Raw genomic sequence first — 17390 nt, forward strand, 5'->3', positions numbered from 1 at the left:
ACTTTCACCTGAATTTCTCCCTTGACTTTCAGCCAGATGAGATGCAGGCTGTCTTACTCAGAATTCATAACACTAGATTGTCAGGTTTAGCCTCTTCTACGTATGAGATGAGTAGAAAAGATGCCCTGTTGCCATTTCCAGGTGTGTTGTTTCTTGCATGTTTTCAGATAAGGTAAAACCTTATTATTTTCTGACTGACAGGGTGGTGGATTGATAGATTAATTTTAAGGGACATTACTAAGTACAGTATATTCAAATCTCTGCCACACAGTACTGTACTGGTACTAGAACTCTTTTGATCCAAATACTGATGATTTGGAAAGTCATACCATTTCTTCTCATCATGGACTGACATGAAACCATATTGACCAATTAGGTAATTATACTGATCATTACCTGACACTAGCCTCTATTCTCCACTAAGTTTCATCTTCCATCTTTCTATACATTTTAGTACTAGCATTTTACTATGAACCTGTTGTAGATATGTAATCAGAAAATAATATTCATTCTACAGAGGGTACACAGATCCTTATAGTACTACAAAATTTAGTTTCATGAATTGCAGGTATTTCATTGAGTGCCTACTTTATGATGTTGGTTAATATCAGGCATACTTTTGAACATAAGTCATATTTTTAATGCAAATTCTATTTACTTACTATAATGTTCAAACTATATGTATTTTGAAAAAGGTCTTAGACAGTAAATGTAACATTAACTTTGTCACAAACTAACATTCACTTTCCTAATGCCCATCCATTAAAGGAGAGCTAATACCAAGCAAAAGTTAAAATAGAGTCTAGAAGGTGGTGTATTCTCAAGCTGAACCAAAAAGAGATGAAAGCTACACAAGCCTTGCTCACATATAATGTAAACTTATACTGACAGGCAATGAAGAGACTAGCCATTGCCTCCAACATTTCACTCTCTTTGAGAGATATTTTTAGACTACATTACAGTACTAAACTTCAGCCTCAGTAAATAATTCAGCCTTTGTATTTCTTGGTTTTGTTGAGATTTTCCTTTAGGGTACTGGTTTTCACATCTCTTACTGTACCAAGGTTTCAAACTACAGTACTTCACATGCCAGTCCACAGACACAGTCCAGACTGTCATCCCTCATCACTTTGTAACTTTTCTACCTCCTGTTTCACCTGCTGGTCAGATGAGAGTCCCTAGACATTCTCCTTTGGTGGGGCACCGATGGGACAGCACAGGCCTTCACTGCCATCTTCATGAATACAAAACAACTTTCTCTCAATCTGAGTCACCTGGGGGAATGATGGATAATAGTTTAGTATTCTGCAAAGCAGCCACATCATTTGCTACTCTCCTTCACATTTTCATCATTGCAGAGAAGGGCAACATCTCTTGCTAGCTAGTATTTCCATTTCTCTAAATTGCATCACAGTGGGGAAAGAACAGCTAACATGTTAGCCAAATTTGTGAGCCATTTTTAATTTTATTTACCTCATGCTGTAATGGAATATTTTATTCTTGGTTAAAAAATTGATATGAAGCTCATTTGAGTACTCATCGCAGCAAAAACCTCCAAACAAGCTGAATCCCTCTGACTGTTGGTCTTTTGGCTAAAAAATTACAAAAATATTTGTCATTTTCTCCTAGTGTGATGCCACCTTAAGTATGAGATATAAATGAAGTTTTGATCTGCATAAGCCTGTTTTTGTTGGGCATTTTGAGAACAGAAACAGGCTGGGTGAAGAACTTTATCTTGCCAGCTTAAGTTCTAGACTGAAAATAATGTAGTGTCAAATGAAAAGAAAAAAAAAATGTCGATGTTCTGAAGATAGTAAAAATGCTTGATGTATGATTTAAGTGCAAAAGAGTTGCATCAGTTTATATAGTCATTGTGATTCTTTACTTACAACAAAAATAAATCACTTTTAAAATTGATGTACTGTACAGTATTAAGAATATGTACAGTGCTGCATACTGTATGTATATGTGCACAAAGTTGTGAGAGAGTATGCATGGAAGTTCCGTATTTAGCTTCATTACAGTACTGGTTTGATCCAGTAGGCCTGTGTCATATACCCAAGGCAATGGATGTTATAAATGCAAAAAAATGTTCAGGGGGCCCAGAGTCATCCGGCAGGTCAGTGTGGTTTTTCCCATTTAACAGATGGTATCCGTATTGTACGATGGTTTGCCCAGGGTCCTCAAAGTGTTTGTTAAATCCATTTTTCAGTCTAGCGGGGTATGGTAAAGCAAGGGTTTGCTATAAACATGCCCTCTGAGTAGCTGTGTAATGGCAGTGGTATGTATATAGGGACTACATGCTTAGAGTGAATATGTTGCCATGTGTTAAGTGTTGTACCTAGTAGAGAACAGCTTGTGAGTGGTTTACCAAGTGGGGATGTGTATTACGGTAAGGGTGAGCTTCTTACTTGGTGATCAAGTGTGTTACCTTGATAAAGAGTATTTTACTTAATGAGAAAATGTCTTATGAGTAGTTTACTTAGTGATACAGTGCATTATCACATGAGTGAGTGTTTACCAAGTGTTCAAGTTACCTTCAGTTAGAATATTTTACCTTGTGAGGGACGATGACGTGATACTCTCGCAGCTCCTCTGCAGGGAACCAGGCTGGCTCCTCATCTTGGATGATGTGAATTCCACACAGCCTGCAACACACAAGCACTCGTGTCTTCTTTACTCTGCTTTCCACATACTGTTCTTTCCCATCTGCACAGTTTCCTGTTCATACACGCACATGCATTCATTGCTTCTCCTCTCCCATCCTCTTCTTTCCCCTCCATACTGTGGTGTCTTCATACACAAGTCTTCCTCATTCTTCCTCTCACAACTTCTGTTTCCCCTCTATGTTGTGTTTTCTTTTCATATACTGTGCATGTATATGCCATCCTCAACTCCAACATTCTTTCCTTCACCTATACTCTGTTTCAGTTTTATTAGTTTTGCTTTACTGTTTCTGTTTTGGATGGACCCACTTCACTGTACAGTAAGTCATTGTTGTACGTTGGTGATGTGCCCCAAAATGTCAAAATTTTTCCCTATAACTGGTAGTGTTATTGGAGGAAAATGGTAGATTAGTTTTGTATGTAGCAATGAAACTTTATTAGGCCCATTTTTCGTTAAATTACTGTGGACCTAACAAAAAGAGCTTATCTATCTATCTATCTATCTATCTATAAGCACATGCCATAATCCCATAAGGGGTGGCCGGTTGTCTCTGAGTTAGTGATTTTACGTCGAGGGGCACTAACCCTCTGCCAATGCACCTGCTGACATGTAGGGAATACGGTTGGAGTGGTTTTATGGTTACCACCCAACACTGTAAATGGTTTCCTGGCTTACAGGAAACCATTTGCCTTGTCACTCAATGTAAAGCCACCTGAAAAGGAAAGAAGAGTAATAAAAGTGACAGGAAAGATGGGAGAAATAGGAAGAGAGAAGGGCAGACACAGATAAAGAATGATAAAGGTGAAGGAAAAGGTAGGCAGCCCTACATCAAGTGAGTGGATGATGGTCACCACCACCTACTACCTCAACTTTGGTTTGCATTAGCAGGAAGGTTAAGCAGAAAATAGAATTTTTCAGTGTCTAGCTCTTTCTTCAAAAGCAGATCTAATAGAATGGAGAAATTTATTAATATTTTTTATTTTTATTTTTTTCAGGCAGGGCCAGGAAGGGAGAGTACAGAATCTTTTCCTGTCTCTTGTTCCTCATGCAAAAATAAATCCTGGTTCCTCTAGGGAATTTATCATATGTGTGTTTGTGAATGTGTGCTGTTGGCTGTATACCTTGTGAGAGCAATGCCAGGGATCCATAGGGCGGACATGAGTACCAAGACTGCCACCAGCGCCCAGCACCAGTTAGGCCAGTGCTCGTACCTCACTATACCCTGCAACGCATCCCATGCCATGTATGTAGACCCATTCACCACCTGCAGAATAAAAAACAAAGGTGAAATGTTATTTACATTTGGTGGTCTAGAGGGTTAAAATGCTTTGACCATATGTGGCCCTTAAGGGTTTAAATCAGATGGGCATTTGGGGTTTATTGTTCACATACTGTCACTCAGGGAAATGCAACTGGTCACCCTCACCTTACGTGTCAGGACATGAGTACCCTAGTCCTAGACGCATACATTCCTGATGGTTCAAAGAGGACTTGATTATAGATAGATGGTAATATTTAAAATTTTATTCGACATGATCTGTGTTCATTTGTTCTGAAAGGCCTTGTGCCTTGTTCCCTGGCAGCAGTTCTGTTCAGCCTCCTACTTCTTTCAAAGTCACTTAGCAGGGCTGCATTCTATGTCTTCTCAGGTTTACCTCTTGGTGCTGGAGAGGACTGTATTCATGCAGGGGCAGTAGTATATGTAACTGAGTGGCTCCATTGCCCAGTTATACATGTGCCCCTCAACTCCTTCCCCATACCCCAAGAAAGAGGACGATGGACTGCAAAAGGGCAGCTTCAACCTGTAATCCACTAACTTTATGTCCAGATGAATCTGAGGCCATAACAACAAAAACAGCCACTTAGTGTTCTGCTTTCCACAACCACACTATCAAATCTCTTCACCCAGTTTTCATCCTCCATTGTCTGATTTTTCTCAACACTTTTAAACTCCTGGTACCTCAGTCTACCCTTAACCAACAGTTCACAAGTACATTAATTTCCTAGCTGATCTCTTGGCTGTTTACTGGAGTTCTGCCAGTTGTAGCTGTCATTCAGGGAAGCACTACAGGTTCATCTAGCCATTCTTATTGTATGTCCAACATTTACTGTGTTACAATGCATGCTATCGGGGCATCACTCAGCCCTCCTTGATTACCAGCTTTGATTTAAATTACGTGGAGTCACAGGTGACATGTTCCCTGCTTGTAGAATAGGCCCTCACAAAATAAGACACATTATGGGACACTGCACAGTACATGCAACACCAAGATGTAGACACAGCATTAATGGTGTAAGAAACCTATGTGACTACCCCATAGGGCCAGCTGCCTACCTGCACTCGACAGGTCTGTTTTGCCAGGCGGACTGAGGTAAAAAGAAAAAAAAGGCAAACTTTCCTCATAGAGTGCATTTGGGATGTAACCTGTTATTATTTGGTGTTGACATGCACAGTACACAGCATTACAAGTGTTTTTTTACAAGCATTAGACATCCTTCATTTCTTGAGCTTCATAGTGTATTGCCTGAGTCATTTATTCTGAATTGTAGTGCCCTTGCCATATCAAGAGCATAGGTGAGAGTGACCAGTTGCTTTTCCTTGAGATACATTACAGGTATATATGAACAATAAGATCCAACAACTGCTCACACTGAAACCCTTATGGGCCACATGTTCAGTCTAGCTGGAGCGTCTTATCAGACCACCAGGCACCCATTTGTTGGCCCTACGGTTAGAAGGCCTTATGGTTACCACACAAAGCAGTAAATGGTTTTCATGATCACAGGAAACCATCTTAACCTGTCAGTGTAGACGAAAGATAATAAAAAAATACTAAGTAGTCTGACTGACCTGCTTAATAATGGAGGAGCCGAGGATAGTAAGCATGACTGCAGGGGAGACGTACTTCCAGCAAATGAGGAAGAAGCTTAGAGGACGGCTGCCAATCATCAGCTCTATGTCATCGCTGAATCTGCAGGGTTTGGGATGTGGATTGGATTGGTAAGCAGTGGTGTATTTGTAATAGGACTGACTGATGAGATGAGTTGGTGAAGCAAACTGAGGAAGAAATTGGTGACTGGCGGAGGGACTGGAAAATAATATGTGTATACTGTATTTCAAAAATTGGGCATTGCTGAGTCTGTTGGGTCTGATGTGGATTGTGATTGGAGGGAGTAATAGGATGATATGTAGATGAAGTGGTGGAAATATGGCGACTGGCTGAAGGATTGGGATTTTTTTTTTTTTTTTTTTTTTTTTTTTTGATCGGTAAAGATAAGAGGATTAGTTGATAAACTGGTCAGTTGTTAAGTAAACTACTGAAATGATGAAATTTGTGGCTGCTAGAAGGGTTGGGAGAGATATATTTCTGAACTGATAAAAGAAGTGGTTGTCGCCTTGTCTATGGGGCTTCGGGTGTGGATGTGTTTATTGATAAAGATACTGACAGCTATTCATAAAATTGCAGAAATTGATGAAATAGTAACAGAAGCTCGCATATTACAAGTCTGACTAACTCCCATAAAAATATTAGGAAAGTAAAATTAGGTAAGAACAATCTCTCTCTCTCTCTCTCTCTCTCTCTCTCTCTCTCTCTCTCTCTCTCTCTCTCTCTCTCTCTCTCTCTCTCTCTCTCTCTCTCTCTCTCTCTCTCTCTCTCTCTCTCTCTCTCTCTCTCTCTCACCTCTTGAGCCCATAGACGTAGGAGACACAGACACACTCGAAGAAGGCGATGATGAGGAGTGGGATGTTTCCTGAGAAGTCATCGAAGAGGATAAAGACGTAATTGCCGGCTCCGTGCGCGAAGGCCATACTGATAGCACAACAGGTGATGCACGCGATGGCTGCAGGAAGAGGCGAGGTCATGATGGGGAAGTGGAGGAAGATGGGTTTATTTTTTATTAACTACATCGCAAAAATGATTGCATATGTAACTGTAATGCATGTACTGTACACTTCCCATACATACAAGCTATGCATACAGAATGTGCACACTTTGTGTGGTGTGTATGCGTAAACGTTAGATATATCGAGGTCAAAGAGGAACTCATTAGAGAAGTGAAAGAAGAAATAGAACAGGAGGCAGAGGTGATGAGCAAGGGATATAGGAGTGCACTGCATGTGAATCAAAGATAGTGAGATCAGTCCCAGCTGTGGTAAGACACAGTCAAATGACGAGTTTTATTAAAACAGTCTTCACAGATCTTCCCATAAAGCCACATTTGCTGTATCACCCCCACTAATACCAGTCCTGAAAAAGATAACACTAGACGAATTCAGTGTGTACAATTCGGTATTAAGGTGGGAGCTACGTAAGTATATATATATACGATACTGAAGGTGCGCACAAAAGGCTGGTGGGCATCTTGAAATTGACTGAACAGACCATTCCCAGGTACTGAGAGTAAATGAAAAGAAAATGTAGGTTTGACTGGGGATAATGAAGGTTATTTGATTAGATTAGGTTGTCTGACTAGATCAAGACAGATTAATTTGAGCTTGGTTAAGTTGGGTAGATTAAGTTCGGTAAGATAAAGGCTTAAGTACGGTAATTTTGCATTAGGCTAGGTCGTTAGTTTAGATTAAGATACTGAACAGAGCTTCAAACAGAAGTCGAAATTGTTTAGAACTTTAGATTAACCCATTCAGCCCAAGAACGTAAGTATCTTATCTTTGCTGCTACCAGATGACTTTATTCAGCTATGAACACCTTACTAATGTTAGAGTGACTCTAAGTTATATCTAATCCCTCCGGCTGAAAACGCATCTCCATACGTTTAGAAGAACGTCTGGAAATACCAGTAATAATAATAAATGCGACAGAGTGGACGCCTATGTAGACCGGATTAGGTAAGACAGACAAAAACTAGAATTAGAGATTAACCCTCTAATGGCCACGTAATTTCCAGCATGCACCAGCTAATTTTATTCCTTTGAAATTTGGTTAAAGAAGTCTGAAAATGTGTAATACTGCCACCATAACCCCTGTCATGTTTGGCATAAGGCTTGTATTCACTCAGCTTACTCCAGGCGATTTTATTCAGCAGAGAGTGAGTCATGGGAGCTTCAGAGACTTAACCTACATATATACGTAATTCAGAGTTAAATGAGCACAGTGGTGAAAAGTAGGAGAGTGGAAATATAAAACGGAATAAGGAACTGTGTAATGTTTGCTAGTCTACTTTGCTACGCCAATCAAACTTTCATCTCTCTCTCTCTCTCTCTCTCTCTGCTCAGTCCCTCCCCACTATTCTTAGAACACGTTTTTCCTCTACGCCTTCCTCCCCCTCTGTGTGTGTGTGTGTGTGTGTGTGTGTGTGTGTGTGTTAAATCTGTCCTATCGCGTCCAGTTCAGTTTTATTCCATCTCACAGCCCTCTCGCCTCCCCCACTCCCTCTCTCTCTCTCTCTCTCTCTCTCTCTCTCTCTCTCTCTCTCTCTCTCTCTCACACACACACACACACACACACACACACACACACACACACACACACACACACACATCTCCCTTTCTCTTTCATCCCCCTGCTAATACTCTCTCACATTCTCTCTGCTGGCTGATCTGTTTGTCTCTCTGTTTGTCTCTGTTTGTGTGCTTTCCATCAACTGATAATCCCTCCCTCTATTTCTGGTTCAGTGTTACCTGTAGGAGTAATAATGACACACACACACACACACACACACACACACACACACACACACACACAACGCCATCTCTCTCTCTCTCTCTCTCTCTCTCTCTCTGTATCTACATATACAGTATTCCTACCTACTTACCTATCAGTCAGTCAAATAATCAGTCAGTCAATCAATCAATCAGATAATCTAACTTTCTATCTATCTACGTCTTAACATCTCTCTCTATCTCTCTCTCTCTCTCTCTCTCTCTCTCTCTCTCTCTCTCACCTGTCAGAATCTCCTTCCTGAGGTTGGGGAACACCTTAAGATCCACCACAGAAGTAATGACCCCCTCCAGCGTGCCAAACTCCGAGTCGATGCCCAGTGTAAACAACATAAGGAAAAAGAGGACAGACCAGAATGGCGCCCACGGAAACTGATTGATCGCCTCTGTGAACACGATGAAGGCCAGACCCGTTCCTGATGCCGACTGTTGATAGAAAAAAGTAGATATTAGTAGGTAAATAAGAGAACTGTACTTGTCTTTGTTATGGATACAAAATAAGCGAAATATGGACTAACTGATCGCCTTTGTGAAGACGATGAAGGCCAGACCCATTCCTGATGCCGACTGTTATTAGAAAAAAGTAGATATTAGTAAGTAAACAAGAGAACTGTACTCGCTTCTGATGTGAATAAATACATATGGTAAGGAATAGGGAAGTGTGCATGGATGTTAAAAAGTCGCTACATGACAGCTCTGTTACCCCCGCTCTAACGTACGGAAGCGAAACTTGGACCCTGTTGGAAGGACATAGGACAAGAAGAGATGTGCAGAGAGAGATGGAAGAAGGGATGAAAGAGGGAAGGAGGCAGGGCGCTCTCGGGTTATGGGTGATCGCCTCAGTGAACATGAAGGCCTTCCCGACCCGAAGACCCTCTGTCTTTGAAAGAGAGAGAGAGAGAGAGAGTAAATTGAACAGTGAATGACAGGAAAAGACTGGCATGGTGAAGCGGTAGTTTTAGGCCTGTTTAATGAGAAGGGAGTGTAGTAAAGGGGACAAGACAATTTTCTGGTACTCTACTTACATTTTTTAGCGTTTCCTGAAGGTCACACACTGGCAGCTGGGGCATGGTACCTATCCTGCCGTCATCGAGAGTGATAGTTTCCCCCGCCGCCACCAGAGGGACGTCCGTCGTGTTGAAGCGGTCTTGCAGGATACGATCTCGCGCCTCTATACACGCCTCATACTGCATGTGTGCCTTGAACCCTGTTGGGAAGTAATGAGCTTGGTTTGGTACTTGTTTTAGCTTCCAGTCCACCTCGCAGGCCTACTTCATGCTGGGATGTGATTAGCCTCGTACTGTATGTGTATCTCGAACCCTGCAACACACACACACACACACACACACACATCAAGGTAAGCATTGTAAGTTTGCATAAAGACCCGTGTACAGGATGGTCCATATATAACGCTCCTCTTTCACACCCCTGGGCGATTTCTCGTGTTGCAGAGACGGCTTGGTCAGCGATACCCATGTCTATCCTGCCTCATTTTCTCATTTCCTACTCCAACTGCCACGCCCACACCAGCAGACTGAGCCGTTCGCGCAACACACAAGATGTCGCCAGGTGAGATGCCCACGGAACCCAGTTTATGGGCCACCCTGTATTATTTAACTCCTTCAGCTCGAGGACGTTTTGTCATATTCTGATCTTCGCCATCTCTCTCTCTCTCTCTCTCTCTCTCTCTCTCTCTCTCTCTCTCTCTCTCTCTCTCAATATTCCAATCAATCCTTCAGCTAGAGTGACGGTGACCTCTTCCTGCCTTCACCACAATCCATCGTTTCTTCATCCTACGGCTTCCTTATCACCATCTATTCCAGTCTAATCCTTCTCCTAGAATATGCATTTTATTTCTAGTGCACTCATCATTCTTGCATTTTACCCTAATATTTCTCTTTTTACCCTAATATTTCTGTTTTAACCTTAATCTTAATCATTTTACCCTGATATTGCTCTTTTATGCCCTATTTCTTTTTTTACCCCAATATTTCTTTTTACCCCAATAATTCTCTTTTTACCCTAACATTTCTCTTTTTACCCTAATATTTCGCTTTTTACCCTAATATTGCTCTTCTTTACCCTAAAGTTTCTCTTTTTACCCTAATATTTCTTTTTACCCTAATATTTCGCTTTTTACCCTAACATTTCTCTTTTTTCCCTGATATTGCTCTCTTTACCCTGGTATTTCTCTTTTTACCCTAATATTACTCTTTTTTAACCCAATATTTCTCTTTTTACCCCAATCTTTCTTTATTTACCCAAATCTTTCTCTTTTTACCCTAATATTACTCTTTTTTACCCCAATATTTCTCTTTTTACCCTAATATTTCTCTTTTTACCCTAATATTTCTTGTAAATATTCTCTTCCTAGCCCAGTGATCAGTCTCTTATTTCACCCTAATCATTCTTTCTCACTGCTTCCTTGCCTAATTTTACTTCAGTTGGTTAGTCTTTCTTTTCACCTTAATTCTCCTCTGTCACTACTAATTTTTCAACCATCACAACTACCACAGCTACCACCACAACAACAATCACTACTCCAACCACTCCTACCACAACTACCACCACAAAAAGTCACTACTACAACCACCACTACCACAACTACCACCACAAATATGTTATCACCACAACTACCACCACAACAGCAATCATATCACCACAGCCATCACCACCACAACAGTCACAAGTCAAAACCACAGCAACAATCATCACCACCACAAACATCACAACTCCTATCACCACCACAATTACTACCTCCTTCCTAACCACCACCACCACCACCACCTAATCTTCATCACCACCACCACCATCACCATCACAACAAGTACCATCCCCACCACCACAATCGTCACCACAGCCATTACCACCACCACCACCACAATCACCACCACAACAACAATCACCACCACCACCACAATCAGAGGGATGGAAAGGGCTGATTATCCTCTTTGCTTCTCGTCGGCTGGAAATCTGATCTCGCCTCTCCGTCTCTTCTTTTATCCTCTCTCTCTCTCTCTCTCTCTCTCTCTCTCTCTCTCTCTATCTCCTGTTTTTTTTTTTATTCTCGTCTTTTATTCTTTCCCTTTTTCTCTCTATTTTTTCCTTTCCTCTTCTCTCGCATTCACCCTTTTCTCTATCTTTTTTCATTCTCTTTTCTTTCGTTTTTTCTCTCCTGTTTTTCCCCTTCATCTTTTGCCCTCGTCTTTCGTCCTTTCTTTTCTTTCTTTCCTTTTTCTCCTGTCCTTGCGTTTAATCTTCTTTCTCTTCTCGTCTTCTCTCTCTCTCTCTCTCCTCACAATTCCTTGCTTTTTCTCTGTTCCTTCCTTCTCTCTAGCTGCCTGACAATAGCAAAGCCTGCGTACAACAAAATGAATGCTTGAGTAAGAGGGTTAGTGCATACATTAAGACTCCCTTTTTCCTCCCCAACATGTTCTCACCCTCTCCCCTCCTCCTCCTCCCGTGCACCAAGCCTCCCCTTCCCTCCCCTTCCCTCCGCAATCCTACCCCCCCCTCTCCTCCCCCTCCCACTCTTCCCCTACAGTTCACCTTCTCATTTTTCCCTCCCCCTCCTGTTCACGCTTATTTCTCCATTCCTCACGCCCGTCTTCCCTCCCTCCCTCCCGCCCTCTCTCTCATCTGATTGACCTTCACTCTTGACGGCTTCTCTCTCTCTCTCTCTCTCTCTCTCCCTCTCTCTCTCTCTCTCTCTCTCTCTCTATTTCTCTTTCATTTCATTTTCTCGTCGTCTCTACTTTTCCACTCTTTCTCCATTCCTTCTCCTCCTTCCCTTTCCTCCTTCCCTTCCCCTCTCTTCCCTCATTCTCCCCCTTCCTCTCGCCTTTTCCTCCTTCGCTTCCCTACTTCCCTTTCCTCCTTCCCTTCCTGCCTTCCTTCTCCTTCACCATTCGTCCCTCCTACTCCTTCCTCCTCTATCTCTTCTCACCCACTCTTCCTTCCCTCTCAGTCCTCCCTCCTTTCTCTCCTTCCTTCTCCTTCATTTTTTCCTCCATTAATTCCTACCCACTCTTCCTTCTCTGTTTTCCCTCCTCCTTCATCCTCCTCTTCTCCTCCTCCTCCTTCTCTTCTCGTTACCTCTCTGCCGCCTCCTTTCTTCCAATCTCTCCTCCTCTCTGCTTCCTTCTTTCTCCTCCCCTCCTCCTTTTTTCCTCACCTCTTCGTCTCTTCCTCCGTCTCCTTCTCTCCATGTTCTTTCCCTCCCATATTTCCTTCTTGCCTCTCCTATCTACGCTTTCGCATCTCTCCACACCTCTTCTCTCTCTTCCTCTTCCTCTTATCTCTTCTTTTTTTCTTGGCCTTCTCTTCTCTCTCTCTCTCTCTCTCTCTCTCTCTCTCTCTTTATCTATCTATGTATCTATTACCTAGCACGGAGAACACAATAGCAACAAATATGGCGGTGCAGCAGTTCTTTCTCTTCCTTCCTTCTATCACCCACTCTATTTATGTCTACCAGTCTATCTATCTATCTATATATCTATCTCTTACCTAGCACGGAGAACACCACAATGGCAGCAAATATGGCGGTGCAGCAGTTTATGATGCCACACACCATAGCGTCCCTGAAGCAGTTGTTGTGCACGGGGTTGTAGGAGGAGAAGGCGATGAGGCCCCCGAATGCCAGGCCCAAGGAGAAGAATATTTGAGTGCCCGCCTCCAACCACACCACGGGGTCCAGGATCTTGCCCCACTGGAAGAGAGAAAGAGAAAAAGTAAGTTAGAGAAAGGGAGAGAAAGAGAGACACGTAAAGTTGAGAGATAGTGTGAAAGTGATCTGTCCACCGAAGGCCAAGGCTGGAGAGGAGAGTATTTGGGTACCTGCCTTGAGACACACTAGTTGAGAGAGAGAGAGAGAGAGAGAGAGAGAGAGAGAGGTCACCAAAAATTGACAGAAAGAGCCGATTTTATTACCAAAGCTGAAAAGACTTGAAGAGAAAAAATAGAGAAAGACACACACACACACACACACACACACACACACACACACCGCTCGCTGGTGCAGTGGTAACGTTCTCGCTTGCCATCTGGTGGACGGGAGTTCGCGCCTCGCTCAGGTTGCGAAAAGTTTCACTGACGAAGTGGGTGGTTACTGTCCCCCTGGAGCAAGGGGACGGGTGTGTGCGTGTGTGAAGGTCACAGCCTTGCCCTTAGATCGGACTATATGAGCTCTCAGCTCCCTTCCGGGAGGGTAAAAAGCTGACGATCACGACCATCAAGTGATCCTGACCGACTCGGTGAATCACACACACACACACACACACAAGCTGTAGAGATAGAGAAAGGGAGAGAAAGAATATCTAGGTACCAGACTCCAGCGAGATCTTTTGGTCCAGGATCTTGCCCCACTGGAAGAGAGAAAATGAGAGAGTTAGAATTTCTTGAGACAGATGAGAGAAAGTAAGAGAGACTGATACATAGATGGAAAGGTGTGTGAGTAAGTGAGGAAGGGTGTGTGAGTGAGGAAGGGTGTGTGAGTGAGGTAGGATATGTGAGTTAGGAGAGGCGAGTGAGTGAGTGAGGAAGGGTGTGTAGGTGAGGAAAGGTGTGTGAGTGAGGAAGGATGTGTGAATATGTGAGGAAGGGTGTGTGAGTAAGTGAGGAAGGGTGTGTGAGTAAGGAAGGGTGTGTGAGTGAGTGTGTGTTAGTAGGGAAAGATGTGTGAGAGAGGAAGGATGTGTGAGTGCGGAAGAGTGTGTGAGTGATGAAGGGTGTGGGAATGATGAAGTGTGTGTGTGTGTGTGTGTGTGTGTGTGTGTGTGTGTGTGTGTGTGTGTGTGTGTGTGTGTGTGTGTGTGTGTGTGTGAGGATGTGCGAGTGTCAGAGAGTGAGTGAGGATGGTTGTAAGAGTGATTGTGTCAGCTAGGGTGTGTAACTGTGTGAATAGGTGAGGAAGAGTGTGTGAGTGAGGAAGAGTGTGTGAGTGAGTGTGTGATGAAGGGTGCGTGAGTGCACGAGAAAGGATGACTATAAACAGAAAAGTTTTTATCTCGTGCGACAGTTTCCTTGATTTGGTTTAGTCCCCCCTCCCCTCCCCTCTCTCTCTCTCTCTCTCTCTCTCTCTCTCTCTGACACACACACACACACACACACAGTTATTCTCAACACTACTTCAGCTTGTGTGTGTGTCTGTGTGTGTGTGTGTGTCTTTGAGGAGCGTTTTTCTATTTCGTGATATATTTTTATGTCTCCGCGTCTGGACATCGGCTAGACTGTCCATTCCTTAAGTGCCCATCCGTTCTCCTACGCACAAAGGATGACACGAGACACCTTCTCATGTCACCGTTTGAACACCAGTACCCACCGTCCATACCGAATACATACTAGGGATATCTGATTCAGGAAATATTTTTAAGGCACGTCGCTAGGGTTTGTGGAAGATCAGGTAAGACTTTTACGAAATTCGAACTACTCAAAATATTTCCTTCCTCAGCCTGGGAAAGATCGTGAATTCTCTCAGTCAGCAGCTGGAAGTCACTGGATGTACAGTAGACTCAGCGAGAAAACTTCAGCACTTAGTATCTGAGTTGGGAGGAGCTGGAGAGAGAAAGAAACTGAAAGCGAGTGTGAGAAAGAGCAGAGTGAAGAGATTTAGTAGAGAGACAAGAGCAGAACGGTGCGAGTCTGAAGGGAAAAGGTCTGGAGGAAGTGAAGTGTGTCTGGCATTTAGAGGTGGACAAAACAGCAGGTGGAACTCGGAGACCTGGAATAAAACATAGGATTGTAGCAGTAGTAGTAGAAGTAGTAGTAGTAGTAGTAGTAGTAGTAGTAGTAGTAGACGTAGCCCCAGTTCATCTGAAACGTGAAGTTGTCCTCCTCCGGCAGTCCACCTTTCTTTTTTTTGAGGGGATAGGGAGGGGGTTGTGAGACATTTGTATAGCTGAGCAATGGAGCCACTCACTTATATCAGTGCCACCGTATGAAGGCTTCCCTCACCAGCATCTAGGACAGGATGAAGGACAAAAATATTAGGAATGTTGAAAAGTGCGTGGAAGGAAAAAATCAAAATCTTTTCAGGTGAAGGTGGGAAGGTAGGAATGAGCAATGGTTTCGCCTGAGCTGTATGGAAGAGAGGCGTGGATCTTGAAAGCTAGGAACCGGATAAAGGTGGAAGAGTTGGCGTAAGACGAATGTAAGATGAGACCAAATGTTGTATGTAGTCTGTAGAATGGTGGATGTTGGAGTGTAGTTGACAACCACATGTTATAGATTAGTTGCTGGGTGTCGCTCCCTCACGAAGTCTGCATCTGAAAATAAAGTGTTCAAGGTGTCTATGTGGGATGAAATGGTTTGGTAGCGTAAGAATGGCATTGTAAGAGAGGTATGTAGAAGGAGACGTAGTGTGAAGGGAAGGACAGACCAGGTTGCGTTCGTCTCATGGCCATATGGAGAGAATGGGGGATGAGAGGTTGATAGAGAAAGTGTACAGATTAGAAATGGAAGGAGAGAGAGAGAGAGAGAGAGAGAGAGAGAGAGAGAGAGAGAGAGAGAGAGACTTGAAGACTTTAATCTAAATTAACTTATCAGTCCAAATCCGACCTAACCTATAATAACCTCATATGTAACCTAATTAAAACTAAATTCAATCAAAATTAGTTACCCTGACAGTAGGCCTATTGCAAAGGGATGTGACAGGGTAGTAGAAAAAGAGTTTAGAATACGTAGATGTATGATAATGATTCCTTCACTTCAAGAATTCCGTGTATGATCTTAGTTAAATTCCTTCCTTCACTACAAGTATCATCATTTGTATTAATGACACCTATGCCATCACTTTCATCATACACTCTGGTACTTTAATCATCAGTTGTGACTTCATTTCCCTGTCACAGTAGCACCTGTACTGCATTACACCCCAGCCATTAAAGTTTGCGCAAACTAGGGTACGCTCAGAATGTTAGATTTTACACTAATGCTCCTGCCATAATGAGCCCTGGCATCATATGGATGGTACCTAGTATATTTACCATTATAACAGATATCTAGCATACCATTGTCCTTCCCCCAGTTTCATCCATGCCCTGAACTAATAATGACTTGCAATGCGAGGAGCAACGAACAGGACGCGGTGCTCCTACGTCTGGCAGGCTGGTTTGAAAAGGCGCGTATTTTTGTTCTTTTTATATTAACTGATAATGTGACCATACATTCTCGATACTGGTTTTGATTTTGAAAGTGTTTGATATAATCCGTGGTGTAATTGGAAAAATACTAAAGGTTTCTAAAAAGAAATGTATGAAAAAACTAACGCACTTCCGCAAGTACGAACTTGAAGAAATTAAACGAAATAGTTAAAGACAAATCAAAATTTACAAAGTATATAGCAAAACAGAGAGTTATTAAGTTTTCATGATGCAAGTTTAAGTAATAACTGTAACCCAGCGGTATAAATCTAAAGATAATGATTCAACACAACTTGTACGATATTTTTGAAGGATCAGTACGAATGTTGTTATCAGTGTGTGTGGTTGTGTTGTTTGTTGTGTCCTTAGTTTTTTCGGATTTCACATTTATATTAACATTATGTCGGCATTTACACCACTCATATCTCATCTAACTTCGGGAAGACTCAGCGCACGACTGAATGTAGCTGTAGTGGTGAGTAATGTCTGCAGAAAGGTTCACGAGTAGCTTTTAAATCTCCCAGTCTTTGTAGGATTGCGCGTTTCGACCGCAGGGTGACTTGGACATCAAAACTTTTTTTTTGATGGTTCTGGTGTGATTTGTTCAGATTTTTTTATACGCCGCCTTCTCAGTTTACTTGTTTTTAGGTGCTCCCTTCCTCAACTTCTGTAGTAAAAGTGTGTTTATATGCTAAAAACTTGACCGTGCAACAAATCACACCAAATATCCATAACAAAAACATGTAACCCAGGTTCATGTCTGTCATTGTTAATACATGCACCCTGCAGCTTCAAATACGAGGAATTAAAGACACGCACTAACGTAACCCAACAAACTTGCCTATCCCAGATTTGTTTTCCTATGTAAACATCTTGCAGTGGAAGGCAGCCAATTATTCTTCGAG

The 17390-nt window shown here is 42.5% G+C and overlaps 1 protein-coding gene across 1 annotated transcript in view; it reads right to left on the reverse strand.

Moving 5' to 3' along the window:
* Window positions 1-257: 257 nt before the first annotated feature.
* Window positions 258-17390, reverse strand: part of LOC145394047 (sodium-dependent neutral amino acid transporter B(0)AT3-like) — a 124956-nt gene continuing 107823 nt past the window's right edge. Inside the window, exons 9-16 of the mRNA XM_080268016.1 lie at window positions 12854-13055; window positions 9373-9554; window positions 8572-8773; window positions 6351-6510; window positions 5519-5639; window positions 3789-3931; window positions 2558-2648; window positions 258-1274 (exon numbers count right to left, since the gene is read on the reverse strand). Coding sequence (XP_080124142.1) covers window positions 1179-1274; window positions 2558-2648; window positions 3789-3931; window positions 5519-5639; window positions 6351-6510; window positions 8572-8773; window positions 9373-9554; window positions 12854-13055 — 1197 coding nt within the window. The 3' untranslated portion in view covers window positions 258-1178. The remainder of the gene's footprint in view (window positions 1275-2557; window positions 2649-3788; window positions 3932-5518; window positions 5640-6350; window positions 6511-8571; window positions 8774-9372; window positions 9555-12853; window positions 13056-17390) is intronic.

The sequence above is a fragment of the Coenobita brevimanus genome, chromosome 26 (genome assembly GCF_032717465.1).
Source record: "Coenobita brevimanus isolate Jiangsu-jjx chromosome 26, ASM3271746v2, whole genome shotgun sequence".
Taxonomy (NCBI): Eukaryota; Metazoa; Arthropoda; class Malacostraca; order Decapoda; family Coenobitidae; genus Coenobita; species Coenobita brevimanus.